General features: G+C 42.2%; 1 protein-coding gene across 2 annotated transcripts in view; it reads right to left on the bottom strand.

The window, feature by feature from the left end:
- The window catches only part of LOC111863706 (protein outspread), a 396,370-nt gene that overhangs the window by 240,150 nt on the left and 141,534 nt on the right, over nt 1–14,686 (bottom strand). For both annotated transcript variants that reach the window (XM_023850245.2, XM_023850246.2), the window contains exon 2: nt 4,671–4,751. In XM_023850245.2, coding sequence (XP_023706013.1) covers nt 4,671–4,751 — 81 coding nt within the window. The remainder of the gene's footprint in view (nt 1–4,670; nt 4,752–14,686) is intronic.

Genomic DNA, 14,686 nt, shown 5'->3' on the forward strand with positions numbered 1-14,686 from the left:
CCCACCACGCCTTAGGTACCTCTCAAGTTCCGAGATAATGAGAACGCTCTGTCTGTAGCTGGCTAAAATTAGCGACCCGCCAGCTGACAGACGCGGTTCACAAGAGGGAGTGTACGGGAATGAAAAAACGGTCATAACTCCGTAACCGTCCAAAATCGGACACACGTTTATATGAACTTTTTTGATCACAAAGACCTAGGAAATCACCTCCTGCAGTTATGCCCTAAAGTCGTGAAACACCCTATATATATATATATATATAGAGAGAGAGAGAGAGAGAGAGGAATAATGTAATGTGGTCAGAAGTCGAGAGTGTATAGTGGAAGACAGTGATTTGTGAAATGTAATAACAACTTGTATAAAAGTCTAATAAAAGCTATCATCAAATCCAAAACCCGTCTTATACGCAAATCCCTAATATGTGACAATATTATCTGTTCTTTTTATTTGTATTGACACTACGTGTTTCGGCCTGTAGCGTCAATACAGAGACAACGGCGGAGAGAACATCAACCGAAGTTGCACATGGACGGCAAAAAGAAAAAGCGGAACGCAAACTCAGATACCAGCAGTGCAATATGACGCTCCAATTTACCGTATTTACGCATGTATAGGCCGCAGCACAATTTTCAGACATAAATTGTAGAAAAAATAATTTTCTTGGAATATTATTTCAGGAGTATTACACCCTGTATTACTAATTATGAATAAATTTTTTTTTAAATGAAGTGTGATTTCGAATATTTCGAATATAAGCCGCACCCCAGTTTTCCTCTTGAATTTTTGGCAAAAAATGTGCGGCCTATACATGCGTAAATACGGTAATATTAGAGCTGTTTCGAAGCACAATTTTGGCAGGAGAGCAACCAACAGTCAATATAGGTGCTTTCGGGAAATGCAGCAGCAGCCGGTGAAGCATTTCGAGATTTTTTCGTGACTGCACAAAAACACTTTCTAGCTCACTGCAAGCGCATTCAGGCTCCCGGAGTTATCATGCAGCCCGATACGGACCGGAAACAGTGCACTGGCCTGCTCCTACTCTGCTCCACCGTATTAGTCTTACTGATCTTATGTTGTTATTTCTGTTCTACTCAAGCCAACCTCTGTTTCCTTCTCACATTCAAAACGTAGAGGGGGCCATATTTTTCTGTCTTTTGCAGGGACATATTAATAACATAATATTATTAAAACTATCCCGTGTGAAGGCGAATCAGAATATCTCCACCGTAGCCCTGCGAATGGGCGAAGATGACGAAAAGGTAACTCGGTGCCTAGGGGTATAACTGGGCCATCCTGTCACTGGGGGACACAAACACAGAGGCCTCGTCCTCCAGATTTGGGGTTGGACCCAAGGCTAACGACCTTGATCCGCGAAAAAAATGTTTCGATATCCAAAGAACTGAAAAGCGGAATAAATATGGCAGAATCTCTTAAGCAATGCTGACGTTCAAACAGGGCTCTTTTGGCAATGACGATTATTATTATTATTATTATTATTATTATTATTATTATTATTACAATTAAATATCGCTCTAAAATGCTCTTTTTCGTGATAATTCAGCCATTTCAAGGAACAACCGTCTAACCAAAGTTGTTGTATTTCGGCTTATAGCTCTCCACCTAAAGGACATACAACTTTTCCATCATCAATCCTTTTGTTTCCAACTTCCGTTTCCACACTTCGAACCCCCATCCGGTCATTCTTCCTCCGTTCTTATTTCAACAACTGTGAGAATATACACGGTGCGTCCAGGATCCGTTAGGACTCTTTTTTTTTTTTTTGCCCTGTAATGCCATCTGTTGGCGAGTTCTGACGTCGTGAAGAGAAAATTCTTGACCCCACCGGGACTCCAACGCCGACCTCTGGGTCATCCAGCCCGTAGCCAGTTGCTATACCGACTGCGCTATCCCAGCTCCACGATTAAAATACTAATGTAATCATAATAAGTTAAAAAAGATAGGACAGGACATGTAGCACGAATGTGAGAGAAGAGGAATACACATAGGATATTGGTGGGAAATCCAGAAGGAAAGAGACCGCTAGAAAGACCAAGACGTAGGTGGGTGGATAATATTAAAATGGATCTTAGAGAGATAGGACGGGGTAGTGTGGACTGGATCGATCTGGCTCAGGATAGGGACCAGTGGAGGGTTCTTATGAAGACAGTACTGAACCTTCGGGTTCCATAAAATACTGCGAAGTTCTTGAGTAGCTGCGCAATTGGCGGCTTCTCAAAAAGGGTTCAGCTCCATGAAGTTAATTTAGTTAAAAAAATGGCCGACAATATCTGTTCAATTAAGTAAAAGTTCTTACTCTACACGTAAGAGAATCCGGTGACGGCTGTATTTTCAAAAAAATGGTGTATCATTTTTCAACTTAATCCTTTACAACAACAGCATGTGTTTATCTTGCAAGTAAAGTGTTCCCTGTGTAGTGTTGGCTATACCTTCTGATGCTGGCCAGTAGTGGCCGATATATGTGAAGACTTTATTTTATATTAAATTGTTGCCCTTGACGAACCTCGATACTTATCGCTTTATTAGAAAGCGCGACGGGTCTGAATGTCTCTTATAAAAATAAGCGATGCTAATCAAGCTAGAAATCTTTATTACCTTTTAAAAATAACTGTTCAATTCTTACAGAAAAAATCATATAAAAAGTTTTTAATGTATTACTATGGTTCCTGGGTTCTCCAGTTTCAACAAGATGTTTCCAGTCATCGCTCGACGAAGCGCGACGGACTGTGCATAAAAATTTGTAATGCCAACTCGAATGACAAAGAAGCATCTGAAGACTGCTGGACCTACACGACTCAACTGTCACTGTCCCGCAGAAGTCGCTGGCACACAGTCCCGTGGGCAATTAGCAATGCTCCTTTTGACACGGACTTCTCCTCAGCTTGATATTAACTGCAAATATATCTCGTCACTTCATGCGCAAGTGATGTGCATGACAGAGACAAGACGAATGCAAAAATTTTACCCACTTCTAATTGTGAAACTTCACTTTCAACTTTGTTCAATTCAGATTAGTAGATTATTAAGATATTTTAACAATGCTGCATCACCTGAGAAGGTTATTAGATTAAGATACTATTATGTACGTCCATGTTGAACGGCAGTCTGTATAGCGACTGACTACGGGCTGGACGACAGAAGGGTTGGAGTTCGAGTCCCTGTAGAATCAAGAATTTTCTCTTCACGTTGTTCAGACCGGCTCTGGGGCTCATCCAGCCTATCCATTGGGTACCTCGGTCTCTTTCCCCGGGGGTAAAGCGACCAGAGCGTGAAGCTGACCACTCACCTCCAACTTGCGCCGAGGTCAATAAAATGTGATCTATACATCCACTATCCCGTACGCCTTCACGGCGCAGTGCTTAATTACTTAAGCACAGGGACAACTTTACCTTTATCTTTACCTTGATGAAAGAGCTGAAGCGGAAGCATATGTCGATTTCAATGGATATCCTAGAAATGTTCCATAGGGTCATGGAAAGCTGTGATAACTTTCTGAAGTTAGTCTGCGTCATGGTCATGATTCGAACCCGATACCTCCTAAATACAAATGAGACGTGAGCTGAATTAATAACCTACACTTGCATTCGAGTTCAATCCCCAACAGAACCGGATATTTGTACCGTTTCTACAATCTCGTGTAGAACGAGAAATAACACCGTGTAGTCCGTTGAAAATCAACCCTGAAGATGGAGGCGACATGTTCCTCCTAAATGTCGCTGATTTTCGCTGGACTACATGGTGGTATATCCCTGAAGATAGAACTCTTCACAACCACCACTGTGAGAATCTTAAATCCGACTTCTACCGGACTACACGGCGTAACATCTCAGAAGATAATTACCCTTGAATGAATGTGTCAGCTGGATTTGAGTGGAATCATAGGTGACCAACACAGACAGGTTGCCCTGTATTATGGGGCGCATAAACAATAAATTTACTATACACGCAATGTTGTACCTGTGCGATATGTTGTGTCTCTTTAAGCAGTATGCGTACATGTAGCATTCAGTCTATGCAACATACATTTGTAATTTTGTATACAGTGTTTTATTACAGCAACAGTTTTCGATGTCATCAACACTGTCAGACATTCGTCAGTGTCCACGGAAATTTTAAAACCGTACACGGGGTTTCCTCGTGTGGAGGCGGCTCGAAATACGAGCCCTGCGAGTCCCAGAAGGCAATGAAAGGTGAACCCAGTGCGTGGGAGTATAACTGGGCCACACTGTCACTGGGGGACATAAATACAGGGACCTGGTCCTCCAGGTTGGGGGTTGGACGCAAGGCTGACGACCTTGCTCGACAAAACAAATACTGCGAAATCCAAAGAAATGAAAACCGGATTCAATCTGGCAGAATATTTTAAGGAGGTTATGTAAAAAAAAATGGGCTCTCTTGCCAAATCACAATGGTGATACACGTGGTTACAATTTAAATTTCCTTCCACCGTCTGACAATGGTAGCCGTTTCATAAATAACACAGGTACCGTAGAGCGATGATTACCGAAATTCGAAACGTCGCTGTATAAAGAAACTGTACACAGAACTATAAAAGTGTGGCGTGCAGACCGATTACTGAATAGAGCAGAAACACATGACGTCAGTTTCACAAGACCTGCAAGTACATCAGAAATAGTAATGAACTAACTCACCTTGGTCCGGTTGAGGGGATTGGAAAAATCCCATCCTGGGGCTACAAACAGGTACCCGCATTTCGCCACTTTCCGGGTAGCCTGCAACAGAAGAGAACGAAACTGCTGTTAAGAGACAAGTATTTTGCGAACAAGACATGGAATGCAGTAGCCCAACTGCAGAATAAGTTCGAATGTCATTCATACAAGGCAGGCGCAACAGTAAAGGCGATCCCAGCGGTTGCCCAGGGACGGCACATTATACAAACCGTTTTCATTTCTTATATGAGACACTTTAGGCGCAAATAAGGCTTCTGCTACGTGTTATAATGACAGTTTTTATACCTTCATTATCTTTTCTTTTCAATAAATGAAAATAAATTCCTGCCTATCTTTTATTCACATTGAACCATTACTTGACTGTAATATACACATCTTACGGAACAATGTAAATAAAGCTGTTTTAAGAAGTACAACACCAATGACGGGTTTTCGCCGCAGTATCTGGAAATTTCTCAATAACTGTGATGAAATTTTGAGGAAGTTGATCTGTTTCTAACTGGAAGAGGGTGTGTAACTTCTCGCAGCTAGGGGTGGGGTTTAGGCTTGCACCGAACCTGCATTCACATCACCCATAATGCATTAAGGTGGCGGGTTGGTGACGAAGGGCGGACCCATAAGATTACACAGAACAAACTGACTTGCAGAAAACTGAGTTAGATCGTCTGGAATATATCGGAAGCTCTCCATTTTCAGGATCATCAGGCTCTGCCTGCCACTTGCCTTCAAGCTGGTCTTGCTTGCCTTATTCTTTAGCCCTGAAGATGGAGATATGTTTCTCCGAAACGTCGGCTGGCTTCCAACGGACTACATGGCGTTATATTTCAGAAGATATAACTCTTCATAACCATCGCTGTGAGAGCCTCAGATCCTACAATACAGCAGACTTTTAATTCCCCACTCGCCAAAACGCACTTACAAACAGTAACTGTAAGCACAATGTCAACAAAAGAACTCCTTTTTTTCCTATAAAAGTTGAAAAAACTCCTGCCATTGTGACTGTAGAGTGTGACGAAACTTTCAAGGGCTTGTAAAAGTTACTTATCGTAGGTTTTATGTAACCTTGATGGTTATCACCGTTACAACAGGGGCCCTCCGCTCGACGAATTCTCATCACACAACCTGTTGCTTGGCAACCGTCATCCACAGGGCCGCTTACCATTCATTTCGCCTATGTGGGCCATGTAGCACTCTATCAAACCCTCTTTTACATTAACAATACTGCTCGGAAAATACAAAGTATCGGGTTCTTCGTTCCGTAATCAGTTCATCTGCCTCGGGTCCAAATACTGTTTTTGGTTATCGTTTCCAGTTCCAAATTAATTTTGTGCTTTCTTCATTCTCGAGAGGACGAGAACAAGCAAAATAACGGATAAAACTGGTTTCCTGCCTTTTCAAGTATAATGCAACATTTCTTCCACTGGCAAACACGTAAACAGATAAAACTGGTTAAAAGCCCCTTCAGCCACACTGCAATCATTTCAGTATCGATAAATACAAACTAACTTACTCGGGCCGCGCCATAGCTCAAGCGGTTAGTCGCTGGCTTCCCACCGCGGCGGTCCGGGTCTGGTCTAGTGGGATTTGTGGTGGACAAAGTGACGCTGAGGAAGGTTTTCTTCGAGTACTTCGGTTTCCCCTGCCAATCTTCATTCCACCAATTGCTCCACAATGACCCTCACCTATCATCTGGGGCTGGTACAATAGGCCAGAAGTGGCCGCAGTACAAGGGACTTAGTCCCACCCCACTAGCAACAAAAAGAAAATTCCTCACTCCATGGAGAACGGTAAGGAACCCTCAAGTCCACTACCGCCATCACAAGAGCAATCCACTGGTGCCAATCCTAAACCAAATTAATCAAAACCATACCACCCCATCCTAGTTCTCTAAGATCCATCTTAATATTATTATCCATACAAAACTATTCATGAATTCCTCTTCCCGCATGTGTGCTACATTACATCCCCATCCCACGCTCCTCGATTTGATAATTCTAATTATATTTGGCGAAGAGTACATGTTACGCAGCTAAGACAAACATATAAAAATATTTTAAACAAAATTCCATGAAAAAAGGGAAGAAATGATTGGAAGATAGACGGTATTATTTTAGTTATTAAATTCGCTCTAGGCGGAAGCCTCAAGATGGGCTGGATCAATATCAAACGCGTGAAATATTCACAGTCTCAGAAATTAATTTTGAACTGGAATAGGCCACAGACAGAAATCTGTATAAGCAGACGAAGAAGAAGAAGAAGAACTTTACTCTATGGGAACATTACTTAAGTACGAATAAATTAAATGTACGATAGATTCATACTTCAAACCCAAAACTGCATATTCATAACATGACCGAACTGTGTGTAGGCTATACGTCATTATGTTTTGTGACGCAGAGGCAGTGGCCCATTACACTACCAGAAATCCTGTACTACACAAAGCCACTAAAACCCTTTTGGACCAGAGATATTCGTAACACAAACAACGGAATATAGAACCACAAACAAAAGAGTTCCACGGGGTCATTGGCTCATTGCATAAACACAAAACGAGGATTCGGTTAGTTCCAGTAACACCAAAGCCCATTTTAAGTGCATTAAATCCTATCCGGATTCGACTACGAGACTGAAGGTTCTAAAATCGAGGCCAACGCAGTAACGCCTTAACGGCTTCAGTTGTCAGACTGGCCTCATTCGGGAGCCCTATTCAGGTAGTCAAACCCTGAGGCACTTGCTTAAAATCGTTGAAGAGAGGACGGATGATAAATGATTCAACAAATACTAGTTGCAGATTTAGTATACAGCGTACTAAGTCATAACTTTGCACAAGGAAGCAAGTCACATTTAAAAATCCGTTTACGTGAGGTGGCTGGTTTTGTGTTCAGAACGAAAAATCAGCTCATGATAGCGTATCTTTCTATATTAAGAAAGCAGACATGCTGCAAAGAGAAACAAGGACGAAGTTTTGCTGCAAGTTGTCCCACCTGCAAGACTGCCGGTGGTAGAGCTGGACCACAGCCAGAAAACATCCTTCCATCAATTCTACAAGATTGCATGATGATATGCAAACTGTGCAAGCCACGAGGCGAAAACAGCATGCTTCTCACGAACAGAAAACCAAATCTATCATATAAGTAAAAACGTCGGATCTTCCCAGACACGTATCAAACAGGCACTACGACGGGGGGGAGTGCAGGTTGTATATACATGAATTTCTACTTAACAGGAATATCTGCAGTATATGTTATAAGCTCTTTAAAATGGTTATTTGCAAAAATCGTAAGTAAATATTTTAATTTGACAAATGATTTTTTTTGTACTATCCAAAATCGTCAATGCGTGACGATGTATCCGGTTTGGGCTCCGGAATTAATATTTCGTGTATCTTAGTTTCGTGCGCGGTCTCTAATAACTATGCCTACCAAGCAGTAAATTGTGGTTCACATACCCTGACAAACGGTACGTCAAAAACGTAGCATCCAGAACTATAGAAGATGCCACCTGACTAACATCGATAAATGAAATCACATATTCAAGTGCTATCCGTACTGCAGATAATTAATAGGCATAACGGAAACGAAATCTGCAACTTACACGACTTCGCTTTTGCAGGAATCACAGACGTCAGCTCACGAACAGAAATGTTTCTTCAAATATTAACTGTTTACTTCTACTGAACTACTTTTAGCGACTCCCCACACTAAACACGAGATCTAGAACAGACCATGAACACAGAACCAATATTCATCTGCAGTTACACAAGGCGCAAGATTAGGTGGCTTATTTTTCGATGCTGTCAGTATCTAGACAATGTATACGGCGCTAAATTACAGATAACTGACGAATAATGAATTAGAGAGGATTTGGAAAGAGATGGTGTTGGTCCTATCCAGGAAGTATTCTGGCACGTGAGTGGAGGAACTCAGGAAAATTACGAAAGCCCTCGTTAGGCTTGCCGGTAAGTCGGCCGAGGTTCGAACCAAGCATCTGTCGAATACAGGTCTAGAGCGTTATCGCTAGACCAGCTTGCTCGGTATGAGATGCAAGAACAATGTGGAAGACTACATTCTGTCCGTATATACGGATGTGAGAATGGGCGCGTATTCTTCAGGACCGGGCCACGAAGGCCCCAGGGGACACTATGATAGTATCTGTCGGTTCCGTAAGTCTCATTACACGCGGAGGTCTGGCGGTCAGTAACCTGATCACACTTGGAGAGGATAACTGTCTTGGCAACAGAACTTCCAAATTGGGAATTTAATCATATATTGTTTCTGAGAGGAGTGGGAGGCATGCACAAAATTTTCACTGTTTGTTCTGTCCTACTTGCTATCTGCACCTCACGATATACGTATATTATATATCTAAGTGGCTCGTGTCAAAATAAGTTAATCACATGTTAAAATTTCTCTAAAAAATCAACACGCTCAATAAGAATGATGACTCTGCCCAACGTACTAATTAAGTCGCGTGACTCCGAAATTTTTCTGAACCCCAAAGTGAGGCTAGTACAATTATCATGCGTTTGACCTACATGGTAGGCAACCGGCAAATTTGTTCGGAAAACCCTGAAGGGAACAAGAACAAGAAACACAATACAGAATATAATAAAACCTCATTTACAACTAGATAAATACGAAAACAATAATAAAATGAGACTGCCCATTAAAATACGTAGGACAAACAGGTCGAACTTTTCTCACGACATATAAATAACATATACAGGAACTCATGAATAATAACAGAAATTCTGGATATTCGAACTACATACTCAACACGGGAAATGCATGAGGGAGTATAATATTATGGATATTATAAACACAGAGAAAGAAAGGAAAACACTTAAACACATTAGAAACATACAACATATAAAATCAGCAAAGGCATATAATATATGAATGACACATACAGTGATACGCATAAGTCGATATTTGAAACACTACAAGAACTAAAAACTAGACAGCAGCACACATACCCCATGTGCCCTACATGCGAGCCAACTCCATAAACACTCATAACAGCTGCACACAATATGCAACTGAAATCACCCAGCACTAAATGTACACATCCAACCACACTATAAGAGACACCAATGTATTCCATATGTGAAACACGAACACAATTTCCTACTACATGTTACAGATGTACAACACATGGGCGCAGAAAAGAGGGTGAAAATTGGAACTGTATACATTGATGGAAGTGCAGCAGTTTCTAACATAAATTTCGAAGCACCCGATGATGACCATATCGGTCGAAACATCTAGTGCGCCAATGGTTTAGAATTCAAATTGAATTTCTCGATTTAAATTTGCTTGTGAGACGGCGAAATAAGAAGTGAAAACTGAAGGGAAGTGAGCACTTGGAAGACCTAGGCTCAGACGGGAGAATAACATGAAAATGGATCCTAAAGTAACAGGATGGCTTGGGTGGGGGGGGAATGAGATTCATATGACTTAGAGTAGGGACGATTAGTGAGATGTTGCGAACACCGCAATGAATATTTAAGTCCTATTTATGGAGTGCCCAAGTTACAGTGCAGTTTATTAAGAATTTCGATAAAATAAAACTTTTAAGTGCAGTAACGTAAAGAAATAAAGAAATATGTGTTTACCTTATAAAACAAATATCTATAAGCTCCATCAATCGGCTCTACACCAACAATTATCATCTGATATACCAGAAGATATTAATTCAACCCTCATCCAAAACAGAGTTTGTAATATCGCAACGGACCATCTTACCGACTGCATCTTGGCGGAAAAGGTAAAGCTATCCTTTTAACAGGACGTGAAAGACCATAGGGTTGTGAGACGTCGAGGATCCCACGTTTTCTCTAGACAATCGCCTCACAGATAAGGCTGTCAGTTTCACCCGCCGGCCGCTCTTTATCCCCCCCCCCAGGAATATTCCTGGTACTCATTTCTGTTAGAGACCGAGTCGACTCCAGGGCCACAGTGAGGCTGGAAGGATTAGGTAAACTGAAAAAAAAAATCCACTTCATCGGGAGTCGAACCTGCGACTTTCCGGCTTGTAGCATAGTGCCTCAACCAAGTACCCTACGGCGTGCCCCGACTGGACCTCAGAGGAAAAGATAAAAAAAAAATAAGAAAATATCAATTTTATCTCAAGAAACTTAGAAAACATAACTCCTTTCCATGCAAGAGCATAAGACGCAAGTGTTGGGCTCCGCGCATGAAAACACCACATGCTGACAGTGCTCGGGTTCCACAGCACTGCCATTCGTAACAGTTGCCTGAAAATTTTTACCCAGTATCTTGCCTTGTTGGCGGAGACTCGTAGCTAACCGGTTTTTATAAATAGGCTTGCATATTTGCTGGCATATATTATTCTTGAACTACTGATTACTACCCGACTATTAAACCAGCATATGATTAGCCTACAAGGGGGAAAAACAGATGTTTTAAGAGAAACGATAAGACTAACTTCCATGATAAGAGGCATTTCAGATATGACACTGCACACAGGCAAAAAGACGCTAAGAATATGACAAAAATACTGATCACACACAAATAAAATACTTTTCATAACCAATTTTTAGCTCAGTCGGTATAGCGACTGGCTACGGGCTGGAAGACGGAGGAGTCGGGGTCCGAATCCCGGCGTGGCAAGAACTTTATCTTTTCCATGTCGTCCAAACGGGCTCTGGGGCCCACCCAGCCTCCTATCCCATGGGTACCGGGAGCTCTTTCCCCGGGGGGGAGTAAAGTGACCGGGGCGTGAAGCTGACCACTCACCTCCAACTAGTGCTGATGTTAAGAAAATGTGGATCTATACATCCACTCCCCCCATACGCCTTCAAGGCGTAGTGCTTAATTAGTTAAGTACAGGGACAACTTTACCTTACCCATTTTTATGGGTGACGATTCAGGTTTCAAGTCTGCAATGTATTTGCTGCATCGAGCATAAATGCCGGGGGTAAACTGCATGACACTCGACTGGTTCTCTGCTCAATGAGGAGGATATGACAGACGTCACAAACGGCTCTCCAATCCCCTGTATGGGATTCCGCAAGCTCATGAATCACCGTCATCAGTGGCAGCCACTTCTTTGCTTTAACGATCTCATTACAGAAGTCGGCCAACATCATCAGCTCGCTTGCTAGTCGACTCGGGTCCAGCCTCAACTCCGAAGGCAGATGTTTTTCATTAGACGAAGAAACAATACATGGAAACCGGAGAAATGGAGTCTTCGAAGGACTCAAGGAGCAACACTCTCTGAGGTTCTCACAGCGGTGGTTATGAAGAATACTATTTCCTGCGACACAACGTCGTGTCGTCCGTGAAACTCAACTGAAGTTTCGGAGGAATATATGGACTCCATCTTCAGGATTGAAGAATAAGCCCCCTAAAATACCAGTATCAAAGCACGTGGATCTGCTTGTCACCCCAGTGCTTAATTAATTAAGCACTGCGCCATGAAGACGCATGGGAGAATGGAGGCATAGCTCCACCATTCTTAACCTCAACACTAAAGGGAGATGAGTCGTCAGATTCATGCACCAGCCGTTTTACCCCTCAGAAATAGCCCCGGTAACCACAGCATAGGGGACTGGGTTTGTCCGGTCTGGACTCTATGGAAATGGGTAACAATTCAGAGTTAACAGTCCTCTGATAGGGATATTGTGGTGTGTACACCCGTTGCTAAGAGGCGACTCTGTAAACACCGGCCGTTGCTATGTAACGCCTGCAATAGAACAACAGGGTTATGCAACTCGTTTCTAAGCAAGGGCTCGGTAAACACGCCTCAACAATAGAGAGGCTATTTTCTATTTGATCTGCGCCGGGACCCTTGCTATGTAATGGTACGGTATACGCGCCTCAACAGTAGACAGGCTGTTTTCTGCGGGGTCTGTGCCGAGGAGTTATCTTGAAGACAACTGGCGCTACGATTGAGTTGAGGGTTCACTTGTGGAGTATTAACCAGCGGGCAACGGAAACGGAAGAATCTTCATTGCTAAGATTCGTGACCAGGAAACGTCTAATGAGGACACTGCAGAGGAACAGACTAGGGGAAGTGGACTGTGAAGAGTTAGTGTAGTGTAGTATGGAAATCAGCGACAGTGTTATAGCCGTTTGAAGTTACGACCTGTAAGTGGACAATAAATCTATTCACCTATAGACTAATCTATAATCACTAATACATAAAAAAATATGGAACTTTTCGTAACCACCTGCCTTGGCGATTGTGTTCATTCTAGGATGTAGACCTACATATTCGCTCGCCCCTTGCTGAATTTCCGGAATTTGCGAAAATCTGAGAACATCGAATACATGCAGCGCTTGGTACTCCTTTTAACTACCTGTCAACAAAACTCAACGAGTTCACGAAATGGTAACAAATAACTGAAAGGTATATACATTTTATTAAAGCTATTTTAATAGAAAATAACAACATGGTGACCTCGCGAACTGCTTTGGTATTAAGGCGGTAACTGATGAGTCATGGGAGCTTGGCATGGGAAAGGTATTATGATGTCACACATGTTCTAAGGTCATAGTCATATTTTCTTCAATGGCTCTTCCAGCCCATTCAGGGCCTAGGCCTCTTATTCAGTTCCGTAATCATTTTTCACAGACAGGAGGACTCCTTGGACGAGTGATCAGCCTGTCGCAAGGCCGCTACCTAAACACAGGACAACACAGACACAGAATAAACGCATACACACACAAAACATCCATGCCCTGAGTGGGATACGAACCCACAACCCACAGGCTATAGGTTTACTTTATTTTTAATATTCATAGACAATTCTAGGCCCAGTTTCTTTTTTATAACAAAATTTCCTGAATGCTTCTTTTCTGGAGTTTTATAAGGCCTGCCTTCATCTAAACTATTTCCACTAGCTTCACAGACACTGCACTTCTGCATTAAAAAAAGGTAAAGCTATCCCTGTAACAGGCCGCGAAGGCCCATAGGGCTGTGAGACGTCGAGGCTCCCACATTTTCTCTAGACATTCGGCTCAAAGATGGCGGTAAGGTTGTCAGCCTCATGCCCTGGCCGCCCTTTACTTCCCAGGAAAATTATTTAATTAATTCCTGGTACTCATTTCTGTTAGAGACTGAGTCGACCCCAGGGCCATAGTGCGGCTGGAAGGATTAGGTAAATTGAAAAATCCACCTCAAAGGAACTCGAACCCGCGACATTCCGGCTTGTAGCATAGTGCCTGAACTAACTACGCTACAGCGTGCCCCGTACTTTTGGATTAGTCTTTAGAATTTTGTGAGCAGTCACTCAGGCTAACAAATGCACTGAAACAAAAACCAAGGAGCAGGTTCAGAGACGAAGATTCAGAATTGCCTTCATTGATACCAAAGTACACGTTTTTAATTTAAGAACGAGAAGTGCCAGATATGACATCAGTACAAAACTGAACTCACTTAACTGATATACTTTATTAATTAAATAAAAAAAACGTATAAATAGTACAGGACTAACGCAACTTACAACACTGAGTACAAAACTTCGAAATGACCTGCAATTAATTTCTTGTTTCCTAGTGCAGCTCGCGCTGTCAGACTGTACAGCCGTAAGTAATTCTGCAAAGCTGCAAATTGTATCATGCCACCAATAGGGGCCTTGACTATCCGACCTCGTTAGACTTACGGGAAAATTTTCCAGCCTCCAAAAACTCCAAGTTCTGGAATAACAGAATCACTTTTAACGGTCAGAAATACTGTCACGTGTATCGTGTGCGGCACTATTAGATGGGGTTGGGATTGGATTTATTGACGCCTTATACATTCAACTCGTAACTAAAATTAATTATCGCTATTTTCACGCTTTACAGTACACCGTTACACACACATACACACACACACACTAGGGTTCTCAGTCTTCACTAGTCGTATCCTGGCATCGGATTTCAACACAGTAGTTACACCAATCTCACATATGATGTCTTCTTTAAACAGCCTAATTCGTTTCTTACCATTATTCTGTCAACAGCCAACTT

The sequence above is a fragment of the Cryptotermes secundus genome, unplaced genomic scaffold (assembly GCF_002891405.2).
Source record: "Cryptotermes secundus unplaced genomic scaffold, Csec_1.0 scaffold429, whole genome shotgun sequence".
Classification (NCBI taxonomy): Eukaryota; Metazoa; Arthropoda; class Insecta; order Blattodea; family Kalotermitidae; genus Cryptotermes; species Cryptotermes secundus.